Genomic DNA, 16,257 nt, shown 5'->3' on the forward strand with positions numbered 1-16,257 from the left:
ATGTGTTCAGGGATGGGGCATCTACAACCTCTCTGGACAACCTGTTCCAGCATTTCACCACCCTCATTGTAAAAAATTTCTTCCTTATATCTAGTCTAAATCTACTCCCCTTTAGTTTAAAACCATTTCCCCTTGTCCTATCACTACAGGCCATACTAAAAAGTCTGTCTCATCTTTCTTGTAAGCCCCCTTTAAGTATTGAAAGGCCACAATAAGATCTCCCCAGAGCCTTCTCTTCTCCAGGCTGAACAACCCCAACTCTCTCAGCCTTTCCTCATAGGAGAGGTGTTCCAAGCCTCTGATCATTTTTGTGGCCCTCTGAACCCACTCCAACAGGTCCCTGTTTTTCCTGTGCTGAGGACTCCAGAGCTGGATACAGTGCTCCAGGTGGAGTCTCACCAGAGCAGAGTAGAGGGACAGAATTACCTCCCTTGACCTGCTGGCCATGCTTCTTTTTATGCAACCCAGGATACGATTGGCTTTCTGGGCTGCAAGTGCACATTGCCAGCTCATGTCCAGCTTTTCATCCACCAGTACCCCCAAGTCCTTCTCCATAGGGTTGTTCTCAATCCCTTCATCCCCCAGCCTGTATTGATACTGGGGCTTGGCCCAACCCAGGTGCAGGACCTTGCACTTGGCCTTGTTGAATCTCATGAGGTTCACATGAGCCCACTTCTCGAGCTTGTCCAGGTCCCTCTGAATGGCATCCTGTCCCTCAGGCGTGTCAACTGCACCACTCAGCTTGGTGTCATCTGCAAATTTGCTGAGGGTGCACTCAATCCCACTGTCTATGTTGTTGATGAAGATATTAAACTGTACTGGTCCAAGTATGGACCCCTGAGGGACACCGCTCGTCACTGATTTCCCTCCAGACATTGAACCATTGACTGCTACTCTTTGGATGCAGCCATCCAGCCAGTTCTTTATTCACTGAATAGTCCATCCATCGAATCCATAGCTCTCCAATTTAGAGAGAAGGATGCTGTGGGGTACCGTGTCAAAGGCCTTACAGAAGTCCAGATAGATGACATCAGTAGCTCTTCCCTTCCTTGTCCAGTGATGTAGTCACTCCATCATAGAAGGCCACTAGGTTGGTCAGGCAAGACTTGGCTTTGGTGAAGCCATGCTGGCTGTCTCAAATCACCTCCCTGTCCTCCATGTGCCTTAACATAGCTTCTAAGAGGTTCAGTTCCATGATCTTCCCAGGCACAGGGGTGAGGCTGACAGGTTGGTAGTTCCCAGGGTCCTCCTTTCTACCCTTTTTAAACATGACTGCAATGTTTCCCTTTTTCCAGTCACCTGAGACTTCACCTGACTGTCATGACTTTTCAGATATCATGGAGAGCGGCTTGGCAACTACATCAGTCAATTCCCTCAGGACTCTGGGGTGCATCTTCTCAGGTCCCATAGACTTATGTATGGTCAGGTTCCTCAGGTGGTCTCGAACTTGATCTTCTCTTACAGTGGGAGGGACTTTGCTCCCCCAGTCCCTGCCTTGAGGTCCATCCACTCGAGAGGTGGGGGAAGAGAGATTGACAGTGAAGATTGAGGCAGAAAAGTTGTTGAGTAGAATCAAGGAATCATAGAATCATAGAAGCGTTTAGGATGGAAAAGACCTTTAAGATCATTGAGTCCAACCGTAACCCTAACACTGCCAAGTCCGCCACTAAACCATGTCCCTAAGTGCCACATCTAGATGTCTTTTAAATATCTCCAGGGAAGGTGACTCAACCACTTCCCTAGGCAGCCTGTTCCAATACTTGACAATGCTTTCAGTGAAGAAATTTTTCCTAGTATCCAATTTAAACCTCCCATGGTGCAACTTGAGGCCATTTCCTCCCATCCTATCACTTGTTACTTGGGAAAAGAGCCTGACACCCATCTCACCACAACCTCCTTTCAGGTAGCTGTAGAGAGCGATAAGGTCTCCCCTCAGCCTCCTTTTCTCCGGACTAAACAACCCCAGTTCCCTCAGACGCTCCTCATCAGACTTGTGCTCCAGACCCCTCACCAGCTTCATCGCCCTTCTCTGGACACACTCCAGCACCTCAATGTCCTTCTTGTAGCGAGGGGCCCAAAACTGAACACAGTATTTGAGGTGCGGCCTCTCCAGTGCCGAGTACAGGAGGATGATCACTTCCGTAGTGCTGCTGGCCACACTATTTCTGATACAGGCCAGGATGCCATTGGCCTTCTTGGCCACCTGGGCACACTGCCAGCTCATTGTCAGCTGGCTGTTTACCAATACCCCCAGGTCCTTTTCCACTGGTCAGCTTTCCAGCCACACGTCCCCAAGCCTGTAGCGTTGCATGGGGTTGTTGTGACCCGAGTGCAGGACCCGGCACTTGGCCTTGTTGAATCTCATACAATTGGCCTTGGCCCATCGATCCAGCCTGTCCAGATCCCTCTGTAGAGCCTTTCTACCCTCCAGCAGATCAACGCTCCTGCCCAACTTGGTGTTGTCTGCAACAGGCTGAGTACCTCAGCCTTCTCCTCATCTGTTGTTACCAGTTTTCCAGTTGTGTTCATGGGGGGGGAACACTTTCTTTGACCTTCCTTTTGTGGCTGACATACCTATAGAAGCCCTTAGTATTCTTTGTGTCCCTCGCCAAGTTCAGCTCCAGCTGCACCTTGGCCTTCCTGACCCCATCCCTACACAACCGGGCAAGGTCCCTATACTCTTCCCAGGATACCTGTCCCTGCTTCCACTGCCTGTGCATTTTCTTCTTGCCCTTTAGTTTGACCAGCAGGTCTCTTTATTCAGCCATGCCTGTCTCTTGCCTTCCTTTCCTGATTTCTTACACATAGGGACTGAGAACTCTTGCGCTGTATGGAAAGTGTCAGGACAAGAGGAAATGGCCTCAAGTTGCACCAGGGGAGGTTCAGGCTGGATATTAGGAAAAATTTCTTTACTGAGAGAGTGGTGAAACACTGGAACAAGCTGCCCAGGGAAGTGGTGAAGTCACCATCACTGGAGGTGTTCAAGGAACGTGTGGACGAGGCATTGTGGGACATGGTTTAATGGGCATGGTGGTGTCGGGTTGATGGTTGGACTTGATGATCTTGCAGGTCTTTTCCAACCTTAGTGATTCTATGATTCTGTGTCATTAAAGATCTGCTAGCTCTATTAGCTTATTTTCAGTCATCAAGGACCTCTCCAAAGGCACAATTTTTTTGTATGTAATAGACAGCAACCTTGTGGTCACATCAACAACATCTTTCAGTACCATCAGCCCCATGTACTTGATTAATCTATCAAAAAGTAAAAGTTAATGCATTTGAACCTGTATCAATAAAGTCATTGCCACAAATACCAAGGTATTAGAAAACATGGAGAGTATATGCCTAAATCACATTGTGGATCTTGGTCTCAGCAATGTTTTAGAAAATATTGGGCCAGAAGCTGGAAATTAGAAACCACAGAAGAGGAGAAATACCTGTGTGTGAGTCACATGTAAGACAGTAAGATGATGCAATTATGAAAAAGCGTATGTCATCCCTTAGTACAGCAAGCAAGACATTTCCAGTAGAGAAAGGAAGCCTTCCCTTAAATGCTTTTCTATAAGGTGCAGATGACATATCTTCAGAACACAATGGGCATTCTAATTGCTATATTAAAGAGACATTAATTTAAACTAGAAGACATACATATGGAAGAGCAACTAGGATAACAGCAATGGATAGCTGATCATAAGATAAGAGTAAGAGCATGCAGTTTGTTTCATTTAGAAGAAGAGATGTGGAATGATAAGCTTACTGCTGTTTCTGAAAATATCTGGGAGGGAATAAGGTCATGCAAGAAAAAACAATTGTAGACAAAAATAAAGAGAAATAAAGACACGATAGCTAAATCAAGGCTGAAATGTCGTTGTTAAAACTGGAACAAACACAAGATCATAAAGACCTCTAGCCCAGGCCCATGCTCCAACAGTGGGTACAAGTGGATGCACAGGAAGGTGTGGAAGAACAGGAGAAGCATACACAATATTTCACCTAAGTACACCTCCAGGGTACCTTTAGATCAGTAAAAGTAATCCAGAGTTACTTTTTATTTCTAAATCCAGCTCAACCTATCTGGTATTCTGGAAGGGATGCAGACACACAAATCTTGAAGGGTTCTTTCTCTATGAAATTAGTCTGATGGTCCATATTCTCTATTTGAGTTGATTGTCACTGATGGAAGAACCTAGCCATTTTCGTGATGAAGCAGACTGAGCTATGGCCTTTATAGCGCATGATCCTAGCAATGGACCGTCACAGCCAGTAGTCAATGGCAGTTGCTCTACTAAGAAATAAATAAAAGAAGGCCCAGTAGCGATTATTGGCCTGAAGGCTGAGTGGCCCCCAACAGACACACCAATGCTGTGACCTGGCCTGTCTGGAGCAGCAAAAACCAGTCTGAGTGACCAAGCAGAGCCAGGGAGCCAGCCGCTGGTGGAGAAACCTAGACAGTCACTCACCAGAGTCTTGGTTTGCCTCTTAGTATAGACTGGTGGGGCCCCAATGACTTGCAGTGCAGGCACTACAGATGAGTACCTTCCAGCCTGGACATTAGAAGCCCTGATGTGAGTCAAGGTGTTGGCAGGTTAAAGGTGCTTGGACTCTGGGCTCTGTGCTTAGGAAGGAACTGTGGCAGAGAGCAGAGAATGGGCTGTGCCTCTGCGACCCTGTTCCCACACGGCCCCAATGTCACCCACAGCCTCCCTCCGTCGCCTGCCCAGCCCTCTCCTCGCCCTGTCCCGTCCCGCCACTGTCCTGCCTCTTGCTCCTGCCTACCCCTTCCCATTTCCCCGTGCTCCCGGCGCCCATTGCTTCCTCCCCATCCCTCTTTACCCCCGCTCCAGCCCATCCTCCCCCCCCCCAGTGCATGCCTTCCCGACGCTGCTCCCTGGCCCCTTCGTGCCCCGTGCCCCGCCACGCCGTCCCATCGCTCCGGACCTCTGCCCGGGACCGCTCCGGGGCCGCGCTCTGCCGGCGCGCTCCGGTGGCGGGGCGGGGATGGGGGCGGTGGAGGGAGCGGGGGGCTGAGGGCGGCGCTGGGTCGGGTTTCAGTAGGAGCCTCCGCGCCGAGCCAGCGCCGACCCGCCGCCTGCCGCCGAGCTCTCCGCGGGGCGACCGCGGCACCGGGGCGGCCGCGGCACTGGGAGGCCGGCACGCTGAGACACCGGGGCGGCCGCGGCACAGGAGGGCACCGGAGCGCTGGGGGTACCGGAGCGGCCAGCGGTACCGAAGCGACCGCGGCACCGGAGCATCGGGGTACCGGAGCGGCTGCGGGACGTCTTGGCGAGGCCGGATCCTGCGGCATGTGAGCGCCGCCAGCGCGGGACGCACGGTGTAAGTGCCAGCGCCGGGGACCGACCCGCTCCGGCTTGTCTTGCCGCCCTCGCCCGGTGCCCCGCACGTCGGCGTCGCCGCACGGCGGGCCGGGCGGGACCGGGATCGGGATCGGGACCGGGGGCGGGACCGGGACCGGGACCAGGACCGGGACCAGGACCAGGACCAGGACCGGGCGCTTTGTTCTGCCTCCGCTGCGCAGACAATGGGGCGGGGGGGGCGGGGGGCGCGGGGGGGGGGCGCGCCCGCGGCGGCGCAGCACGACGGATCCGCGGCCGGACCGGCCTCGCCCGCGGCGCGACGGCAGTGGGGCCGGCGCTGGCAGCGGACGAGCGGGACGGTGCGGGCGCGGGACCGCCGCCGCGGGTGCCGCCGCAGGGGCAGACCCGCCGCGGGGCGGGCGCTCGGCGGTCGCGGCAGAGGAGCCGCGGAGGCGCCGGGCGGGGGCTGCTGGTCTCAGCGGCGCGGGGACCGGGGGTGGCAGAGCTCTGTCACGAAGACTGCACCGTGCGGGACGCCCGGGAGGGCCCGGGGACGGGGCTGTGCACGGGACAGGGAGCACCAGCAGGCGGTGGGCCCGACGGCTGGGAAGCCCCAAGCGGGGCGGGGAACCCCAAGAGTCAGGGGGCCCGGGCTGCCCAGGAGCTGTGAGGGAGAGAGAACCCTGACAGCCTGGGGGCACCAGCGGACAGGGAGCCGACAAGGCCCTGCAGCACCTCTATGATGGGCATACAGCATGGCAGGGGCCAGGGCAGCGCTGAGATGCATGTGGGCTGGAATTGTGGGAACTGGCTAACGCGTGAGGAAATTTTATTAGAGCTTCCTTTGTGGGGGAAGTGTTTTCAGAGACAGGACAGCCTGCAGGAAGCCCTGGTGTGGCACAGAAATGGGATGCACAGGGATGCAGTAGAGCTTGAGTGCATCCTCATGAGAGGATGGTCACCACCACTGGTCACTGCTCAGAGCTGGTATTAGAGGGAAACGAAGCTGTGTGGCTGGGCTGGGAGTGAGCAGCAATAGGTTGCTGGTCCTGAAGGGCCAGGTGGGAGGTGGTAGGAAGATCCAGGAGGCATGGAGATGACTATAGATAGTGGCAGTCTAAGTAGAGGTTGAAAGTGAGTTGTTAGCCTAAGGCTGCACTGCAGGTAAGCCTGGGCTGTGTCTGGATCCGAGGGCAGATAATCTGAAACTCTTGAGAAAGATATCTGTGTGAATGTAGAAGAGAAAAGCATATTCCAGGTCAGTGACTGGTGCTCAGCAAAGATTAAACAGGCTCCTGAATCCTTCCTCATCTGGACTGGAGTCTCAAAAACATCATTACATGAGTCATGGCCTCTCCTGTGAGACTTGGGTATGGCATCAGCAGCATCTGCAGCTTTGATGGAGCTTTTGCACAGCAAGCACTTTGACATCTGTTTGTGGCATGCACAGTGGGTGCCGTCTTTCCAGCTTCTCTGCTGGGACCAGTGTGGGCCCGCTTCTCCTTCCTCATGGCTGACATGAGATGCAAGGTGCCACTGGCAGGCAGACAGGGATGCATGCAGTGGTCTTTCTAAATGTGACTTACCTGCTAAGTGTAGGCTGGGCTCTCCTGGTGCCCTGGCCTATCATCAGCCCTAGGCTTGGAGATACTTAATGTATGTTGCAGCTCACTCCATTTTCACTGCCCTTCCTGTCAACCTCCTTACTATGGCTCTGGACCCCAAATGCCTCTCTGGACAGATTCTCATGTTAACAGTTTTCTTCAGAGGCTTCTGCTGCCATTTTTTACTAGGGAACTCAGTGCTCGATGGTGGGAGGGACAGAGAGGGAGCAGGGCAGTCTGGCTCACATTACACAGGCTGGGCCTGGACCAGTCAGGCCAGCCCCTAGTGCTGAGCTGTCTGCTAATTGGAAGCAGCTGTTCAGATTTGGTGACTCTGCATCCACTGAGGTCACTGCTGTCTTCCTCTATGACCCAAGCCTGCAAACTTCATAGGAACAGAGGGCTGCTAGTACCATGGATGGCCTTCTGCCGATCCTGGACTGATGCAATCTGGCAACCTGGCAGTTGCATCTCTTACCCAAAAGGTAGCTAGGCTCTGAAACTACCCACTTGTATCCAGGGAGGATGGAAAGGGAGAATTTTACAGACTTTCATCACCAGTTCCCCACCCCAAGGACCCTAATTTCTGTTCCCTGGTTGCTCCAGTGCTCTCAGCTGCTCTTCGCACTCCCCAGATTCACTTTTCAAGTTCCTTTCCTCCCTGCCAGCAGCCCACAAAGCCTTGCTGCACTCCCTTCTGCTTCTCAAGAGCCACATCACTAATCAAACCAGGTGGTTTTTTTCCCCATATCTGCACCCTGATCTGTTCCAGGCACTACCCAAGACCTTTCAGCTTCATCCTGTCCTCAGCCACTGAGATTGCCCCAGGGACCCTTGTCTGTCTACCCATTTTTCTACTCTCCTATTTATTTAGTTTTTGTCTAACCTCCTGCCAAGGCTTTAAACTCTCTGCCCTGTACCTCCCCATGACCTGAGCAGCTGGGTCACAGTTAGGATGGTGCAGTTTCATCACAGAAGCAAACTTGGACCCCATTCCCCCAGCACTGCATGTACCGGATGTATGCAGTTACGCCTCCAGCTGGGGAAATTTAACTAGCTCCAACAGAGAGAGAGATAGACCTGTCTGGGACCACTGAGTTAGTGCAGATCCCCAGCTAGCAGCCCACAGGGATAAAAGTAACTTCTTTTGACTTCTGGTCCCGAGAGATAATGAGGATTCATACTTGCTAGGTGCAAGGAGAGTGTGTGGCTTTACTTGCCATAGACCTCAGACACTGGATGCCCACTGAAGTAAACAAACATTTCTTTATATGTAGAAAACACTTTTTAATATTTTTCTTTCTGTCACTAACCCAGGATTTCCACAGGGAAGACCAATCTAAACAGCTGACCCGAGGTGGGAAAGAGGACCCAGGAATAATCATCCTACGTCCCCTGGAAAGGGTTAACACTGCTGTAGGGTTCTTTAGATCAAGGGCTGACATTCTTAGTCCCCAAACTAGGCAATGTCAGCCACCTCCATCCCCCAAGACAGGGAGGTTCCTGCCGTCCTGCATCTGACATGAGCAGCTCCTGAGTGTGGTTATGGGACCAGCAGCAAATGCTTTCAAGAGAGTCCAAGTGTGAGCTCATGCTGCCGCCATCCCTGCAGACCACTAAGCCTCGTTTACCGGGGGCTGAAGGCAGCACTGGGGCTGGTGTTCTTCACAAGCTCCTTGACTGCTGAGTTTCTCTGCCTATTCACAGGGAGGGTGGGCAGAGCTCTGGGGGGCTGACAGCCTTTGGGCACTGGGAGCGTGTCCAGCCTGTCCAGTAGTGGTGTTGCTGCAGGGAGCTGCTCCTCCCTGCTCGTCCCTCCCCCACTGCTGCAGTGAAATGAAGCTACGGCAGGGGGAAATGGAGTGAAGGAGCCAGAATGAGCAAGGAGCAGTGAGAAGGAGACAAAGGAGGAGAGTGAGCAGTGGAGGGTGTGGGACCGGGAGGGAGCCAGAGCAGCTGGCAGTTCAGAGGGAGTTGCTGCGTTCCTACTGTACTGCCACCACCCTCCATGGTACCAGCTTGGGCATCCACAGATCTCTTTGCCAGGCCAAACAATGGGCCCTGTCTGATTTTATCCTGGGCATTCCCAGCTGTGGGTACATCCTTTGCAATACAGCCATTCTGATTTATTGTTCACTGGATGTAAGCCCGCTCCAGTTCTGCTGCTCCCTCCCAGGGACACCAGATTTGCACTTCATGGGGTTTTTGGCACCTATATCCCTGTGGTCCTGAAAGGCATGCTACTGGCGGGGGGGGGGGGGGGGGGGGGGGTGGGGGGTGGGGTGGAGCGGGGCGGGGGTGGTCTCAACATGGTCAGTTGTTGAGCTCTCTCCCAATTTGAGACCAGCTTTTTTTTCAGGGTGGAGAGGTGCTAGGCTGCTGTTTGTCCAAAAATCTCTGTCCTCTTGCAGACAGCCTCTCTCAGCCTCACAGGAAGCATTCAGCTGTTAAAGGCACAGGAACACTCTGCTCTAGGGCAGCTGGCTGCAGTGTTGCCAGGAAGTGGGGTGGTTGGGAAGAATGCTTGACTGTGTAGGAAGTAGCCTATGTGATAAGGTACTAGCTGCTAACCCCTGTGCACTGTCAGGTGTGACCCGCTTGGCTGTGACCACTTAGGTGATGTCCCAGGCCTTCATTCTGGGCACCCTCTGCTCTGACACATTTTCACCTTCACTCCTGGTGAGGGATAAGTGATACAGAGCAATTGGGCAGCAGGTACATGGTAGGCGTTCCCTCTCCATGTTTTTTTTTCTGTCCTTCCTTTGCTGCTCCCTCTTAACCAGCATCCTCTGGTCTGCATTCCATGCAGGATTAAAGCGCACACTGCAAAGGAGATCGAGCCACCGCCTGCTCTGCAAGTCACTGGCAATGGAGCAGATGAAGGGGTCAGCCATGTTTCTGCTGGAGCTGCTAATTCTTGGGGGCCTGAGAGCCGGGAAGGGCTCTGCCGTCCTGGGCACCCTGGATCTACAAATTGATGAGGAGCAGCCAGCTGGCACCATCATTGGGGACATCAGTGCTGGCCTGCCCCCTGGAACTAGTGCCTACATGTATTTCATCTCAGCACAGGAGGGCAGTGGTGTTACCACTGACTTGGGGATAGATGAGAACACTGGTATCATCAAAACAGCTCGTGTCCTGGACCGAGAGACTCGGGACCACTACAGCTTCATTGCTGTTACCCCAGAGGGCATCACAGTAGAAGTGAACATCCAAGTGAATGACATCAATGACCATGCTCCAGCCTTTCCCAAACAACACAGCACCTTCCAGATCCCAGAGCACACACCCATTGGCAGCAGATTTCCCTTGGACCCAGCCTTCGATGCTGACAGTGGCCTACTCAATACGCAAGGCTATGTGATTAAGGGAGAGAATGTGGGGCAGGCCTTCCGCCTGGAAACACGTCGAGGACCCAATGGGGTCCTGTATTTGGACCTGGTGGTCAGCAATGTCTTGGATCGGGAGAACCGTTCATCATACTCGCTGCTGTTGGAAGCCTATGATGGTGGCTCTCCTCCTCGGAGTACCCAGATGACACTGGATGTGTCCATCCAGGACATCAATGACAATGCTCCTAGCTTCAACCAGAGCCGCTATCATACTCTCATCTCGGAGAATTTGAAACCTGGCAGCAGCATCCTGCAGGTCTTTGCCTCTGACGCGGATGAAGGTGACAATGGGGATGTGATTTATGAGATCAACCGGCGGCAGAGTGATCCTGACCAGTACTTTACCATTGATTCCCGGACTGGAGTTATCAAGCTCAACAAGGGTCTGGACTATGAAGTAAGGAAGGTGCATGAGCTGGTGGTGCAGGCAAGGGATAAGGCTGTCCATCCTGAGGTCACCACAGCCTTTGTCACTATTCATGTGCGTGACTACAATGACAACCAGCCCACCATGACTATCATCTTCCTGAGCGAAGATGGCTCCCCTCAGATCTCTGAGGGAGCCCAGCCTGGCCAGTATGTGGCACGCATCTCTGTTTCTGACCCAGACTATGGCGAGTACTCCAATGTCAACGTCACACTGGAGGGAGGGGATGGCAAGTTTGCCCTCACTACCAAGGACAACATCATCTACCTGATCTGTGTGGACCAGCTTCTGGATCGGGAAGAAAGAGACTCCTATGATTTGCGGGTGACAGCTACTGACTCAGGAACACCCCCACTCCGGGCAGAATCAGCCTTTGTGCTGCAGGTGATGGATATCAATGACAACCCTCCACTCTTCGACCAGCAGGAGTATAAACAAAGCATCCCCGAGGTTGTGTACCCGGGCAGCTTTGTCCTGCAGGTGACAGCTCGTGACAAGGACCAGGGTCCCAACGGGGAGGTGCGGTACAGTATCGTGCATGGCCGTGACACCACTCCAGCTGGTTTGCCATAGACCCTGCCACAGGTATCATCACCACCGCTGCCCCACTGGATTATGAGAAGGATCCTCAGCCTCAGCTGACTGTGCTGGCCACAGACAGGGGAACCCCTGCCCTCTCTTCTTCAGCTGTGGTGCATGTGGCCTTGCAGGATGTCAATGACAATGAGCCAGTGTTCAGGAGTAATTTCTACAATGTGTCCCTGAAGGAGAACACCCCTGTTGGGACCTGCTTCTTACAGGTAGGTGCAACTGTCAGGAGCTGAGCTTGAGGGGGGCATGGCCAGGGCTGTGCGAGGCTTGAGATGCGAGACCTGCTACTGAAGGCTGCTGGCTGCGGTTGTCATGGCTTAGATGGACAACGGTTGCAGCAGGAATGCTAGAACAGAGATCCCCATGGTCAGTGTGGATATGGCATTGTGGGATGTGGCTTGATGGGCATGGTGCTGTGTGGTGTGGGTGGGTTGTTTTGGTGTGGGTTGTGGTGTGTTTTGTGGTTGGTTGGGTTTTTTTGGTTTTTGTGTTGGGTGGTTTGTTTTTGTTTTTTTTTTTTTTTATGGTTGGACTTGATGATCTTACAGGTCTTTTCCAACCTTAGTGATTCTGTGATTCTGTGTGAGTCGGAAATGGGGCAGAGCACTGTTACACCCTTTCTGCATAAGAGTACTGGGTGGTATCTCTGATACTATGGGCACACCTCGAGGATGTTCTTTGTGCAAAGCATGGTGGTGACCTCAGCTAAGATTGGGGCCCACTGTGCCAGGCCTTGCTTGCACAAGTGAGGAGCTACCTTGCAGGCCAGGACACTCAAATTGGTGCTCAGGAACATGGGTAAGACCTCTAGGAAGCTCATTGTAGCCAAGCTGCTAACTTCTCTCTCTCCCTGTGAGGTCATTAGCCTAAGTTCATCAGTGTTTGTAAGGCTGGTTGTGAACACTAGCATTAATTATGCACAATTGGTGTTGTTATATTACCTTGGAAATGACACCTGTGGGATTTGAGCTGACAGACACGTGCTGCGTCAGCCTTCGTGTAGTGAGAGGTCACAGGTGAGGCCTGGAGAGGTGCTGCCCCTCTGACAGGTTCTGCGGACCCTGAGATGTGCCAGTGATGCCATTTGTATTTTGTATATTTTGTGTTCCCTGCATTTGCTGTTTCAATCACAGCTCAGGCGTTGGAGCCCTGGTTGCTGGAGAAAGGCAATACAGCCCATCTGAGCCAGGATGGGGAGGTGTGGGGCTTGGGGCTGACACTGGGGAACTAGTGCGGTAATGTGGCGAGGCACTGCTAGCCAAGGCAGCACCAAGACTGTCCGTCAGGACAAGCACCTGTGAAGTTTGGGGCTCTTCTTCGCTGGAGTCTGGCGCTGGGATGCCTGGCTGGGGCCGTGAGGGGCTCTGGGGCCAGGTGGTGAGCAGTGCCCATGGGACCAGGAGATGGCGGCAAGGGGGGAGCAGGAATTCTGGGGCCCATGAGACAAGGCAGGAGGAGGTCCTGCAACCTGGCTAGGGAAAAGGGCCTCCAAATGGGCCTGGAGGAGCAAGTGGAGCTGGCAAGAAAAACTGGTCTATGGTTGTGCTGTGGGTGCACTGCTGGGGCATGGCGGGTATGAGCGTGTGGGCCATGTAGAGTGTGAGATTGCAGGGGACTGACAGTACGGGATGGGAGTGCTGGAGAGGGGCTTGTGGGGGGTACGAGTGTGGGGGGAAGGAGGACTGGTGTGGGAGCAAGGGCCAGGCATAAAATAGAGAAGGGACATGGGGCAGGGGTAAGTTTAGGATGGGGCAGACCTGGGGGGGAGGGGATGGGTCAGGGTGGGATTGCGGGGGAAGTCTGGGTAGACTGGTTGGGAGGTGAGGAGGAAGATTTGGGTGGGGGAAGATTTGGGTTTGGTCTGTGCAGGGCAACACTCCACATTGTCCCAGGTGGGTGGGGATGGGGACAGGGATAGGACCAGGGCTGGGGACAGAGACAGGGGTGGGGGTGGGTTCAGGGACGGGGTCAGAGTGGAGGAGCCATGTGTCCCTGGGGGAGCATGGAGGCCCCAGGCTTGTGCAGGGATGTCTCGGCTGCGGCAGCCCCTGAAGGGAGGCCCCCCTCTCTCTCCTTCTCCGTGCCTTCCTGCTCAGTGCCGCTTGCCGTGTGGGAAGGCGTTCTGGAAATGCAATCGGAGATGGCGGCTGGGCGCCTGACTGTGAGTGCAGGGACAGGCAGGAGGGAGAGCGGGACCTGTGGAGGAGCTGGAGCAGTGCAGGGCCGTGGGGATGGCACAGAGAAGCTGGTCCAGTGCATGGCTGCCCTGCCATGGTAAGGCTGGTGTAGCACAAGGGCCAGCCCAGCTCCACACTGTACAGGGGAAGGTGCTGGCCTGGCGGCCGGCAGTGACTGAGGGTTTGGCTAGATTTCGATGGTCTTGGCTCAGCCCTCATGTTTCATTTGGAAACAGCGCGTCTGGGCTGAGCGCAGGTAACTCCCGCGTGGCCTCGGCACAAAGCAAACAGCTCACACATCTGCTGCTGCTTCCTCTGAGCCGGGAAACGTGAGAGGATGGGAAAGGAGGCTGGCCAGGCTGCCGGTTCGGCACTGGGCCGCAGCAGGAGCGAGCCAGGTCAGGGAGCTGGGTAGAGCCGGGGCAGGGAGCCCACGTCTCAGAGCACAGCTGCCTGGTGTGGCCACCCCTCAGCCACGGCACCCCTGTTGCCCCGAACAAGAGGGCTTCAGAGGTGCTGTTAGGGTCCATGGTGGCCAGCAGCCAGCACCGTGTCCCACAGGGCAGCCCATGTCAGGTGTGCTGCCTGACAGCCCCTGTGTGCAATTGTTCCTGCTTGACTCCATCTGTCCATGGCTTCTGGACATCAGGGCTCATCCTGCCTTGGGAGGCTGGTCTCTGCCAAGGTCTGGATTTGGTCCAGACCTGCATAATGGTCATGAGAGCTTAGGCCATGGGCAGGCCCTGCCAGCGTGATATGCAGGACACAGGACAGCCTCCAAGGTCAGCACAGAACTGAATGGGTTCAATTCTCCATTGGACTGCCATGTTTCTAAGCAAAAAACCCTGGGAGGACCAGGTCTATTTTCAGATGGTGACATCTGCTCTCTGTGGGCAGGACAGAATGATGGGGAATTGGGGAGTCCATGTGAGTGACCAGAAGAGACTTGAAGAACAGCTCTAGGTCTCCTGCTCCCTTCCACACCCCATCCTCTCTGCCAGGTTGGTCTTTGTGTTTGGTGTATGAACAGAGATGAGCAGAGCAGGTTGCTGGCCTGCGCTCCCAAGAAGGATCTCATAACATCTTCGTTGTTTATTACTCATGTTTATCATGGGCCAGGTCCCACAGTAGCAGACTCTGCATAAGCACTAAGCAAAGGAAATAGCAAACTCACAGTTCAAGTCTGAGATAAGAGAGAAACACCAGTGGAGAAGGAGCCCAGGAAATTGGTGAACACGACACCAGCAGAAAATAGAGCAAGGGATAGTTACTGACTGGTTGTCTCTGTTTCTCTCTGTGGCCATGAGTTGGTAATATAGAAGCTTTAGGGCTCATCGTTCAAATGCTATGGTTACATGATGTGAAGCACTGTTCTGGTATAAATTCACCCTGCTGGCTTAAATTTGTTTTAAACATTTGACTTTGTCCCAGTAAGCTGCATGCATGGTCAGATATTGTCTTTCTGGGCCTTTCTAACTTTTCATGCTAAATCAAGTATTGTCTGTCCTCTGGCAGCCAGCATAAAGCACAGAGAGCTGTGTAAACCCCATGTCGTGAGCACAGGCTGATTTCACAGAAGTGTGAATGAGATGAGATGAGATGAGATGAGATGAGATGAGATGAGATGAGATGAGATGAGATGAGATGAGATGAGATGAGATGATGGATTATTGATTCTTGCATAGATCCAATATTAAGGATTTTGGAACCAGGGTTTGAGTATTTCCTTTGCATTCATACACACAATTGTTGAGGAACAATAACATCAGAAATCAAAAGCTGACCAGCAACACACCTAATGAATAGTCTTATCTTGCAGTTTTCAGGACAAGCCTGATGAGTTTTGGAGTTTGAGCTCTGATTTGTGATTCTGTGGGTCTGGCTGTGCTGCATGCACAGTACCGGGACAGCCTCTTGGGCTGTGCCCGATAGGAAGACCTGAATGAAGTGCTGTAGGCTAGATCAGGCTACATATACTGTATTACTGAAAAAGGGTCTTGACGGATAATCCTGATGCATCGGTTATGCTACTGAAGGGGGCAGCTGTGAGAGGACACAGGGAGTAGCCGTGCATGGGGACTGGAACAGAAAGAGGACTAACACACACCGACTTTGCTGCCAAAGAGAGTGGCGGGAGGTGCGGAGGACATTACTACATGCATTCATTTTCTTGGGACAAGGGATTTAGCATTAACCTATTTTAAGACCTTTGCACGACATAAAACAGGCCTCCCCCTCCTCAGAAACAAGAAGGCAAGCTTTCCGAGGCAAGATGGGGAGATGCCTGTGAGCTTGCTGGGGAGTGGTGTGAGGCGAGGAAGTGCATCATGCTTCTGGGAAAGCAGGCTGTAACGTGGGAGAGTCTGGGGGTACACAAGGAGTAGGGACATGGGGGAGATGCTGGTACATGGGGAGGTTGTGGGGGAGGTGAGTGCTGTTGTTACCGCCAGAAGAGCTGCATTTGTTCCAAATTCCTGTGAAAGTTATTTCCTTGCGCTGCCAGCAGCCTCCTCCTGGGCTTGGCACAGCAGCCAGCGCCATGATTAATTCAAGTAGCATTTCCCCTGGAGCTGCAGCAGCTTTTCCACTGCAGCCGAGAGGCCCCAGCCCCTCGCGCTCCTCTCCCCCCATGCTCTGCTCCTCCCCCCAGCCCCCTCGCACAGCTCCCTCCTTCCTCTACACCGATCCCCATCCCCTTCACAGCTGCCCCTTTTCCTTCACCTCTGCTTCAGCCCCTTGTAACTCCCCTTC

At 53.6% G+C, this 16,257-nt stretch overlaps 1 protein-coding gene across 1 annotated transcript in view; it reads left to right on the top strand.

The window, feature by feature from the left end:
* Nucleotides 1–9,787: 9,787 nt before the first annotated feature.
* The window catches only part of DCHS1 (dachsous cadherin-related 1), a 47,797-nt gene continuing 41,327 nt past the window's right edge, over nucleotides 9,788–16,257 (top strand). Inside the window, 2 exon segments of the mRNA XM_059815516.1 lie at nucleotides 9,788–11,285; nucleotides 11,288–11,538. Coding sequence (XP_059671499.1) covers nucleotides 9,788–11,285; nucleotides 11,288–11,538 — 1,749 coding nt within the window.

This window comes from Gavia stellata, chromosome 1 (assembly GCF_030936135.1).
Source record: "Gavia stellata isolate bGavSte3 chromosome 1, bGavSte3.hap2, whole genome shotgun sequence".
In the NCBI taxonomy this organism is placed as follows: domain Eukaryota; kingdom Metazoa; phylum Chordata; class Aves; order Gaviiformes; family Gaviidae; genus Gavia; species Gavia stellata.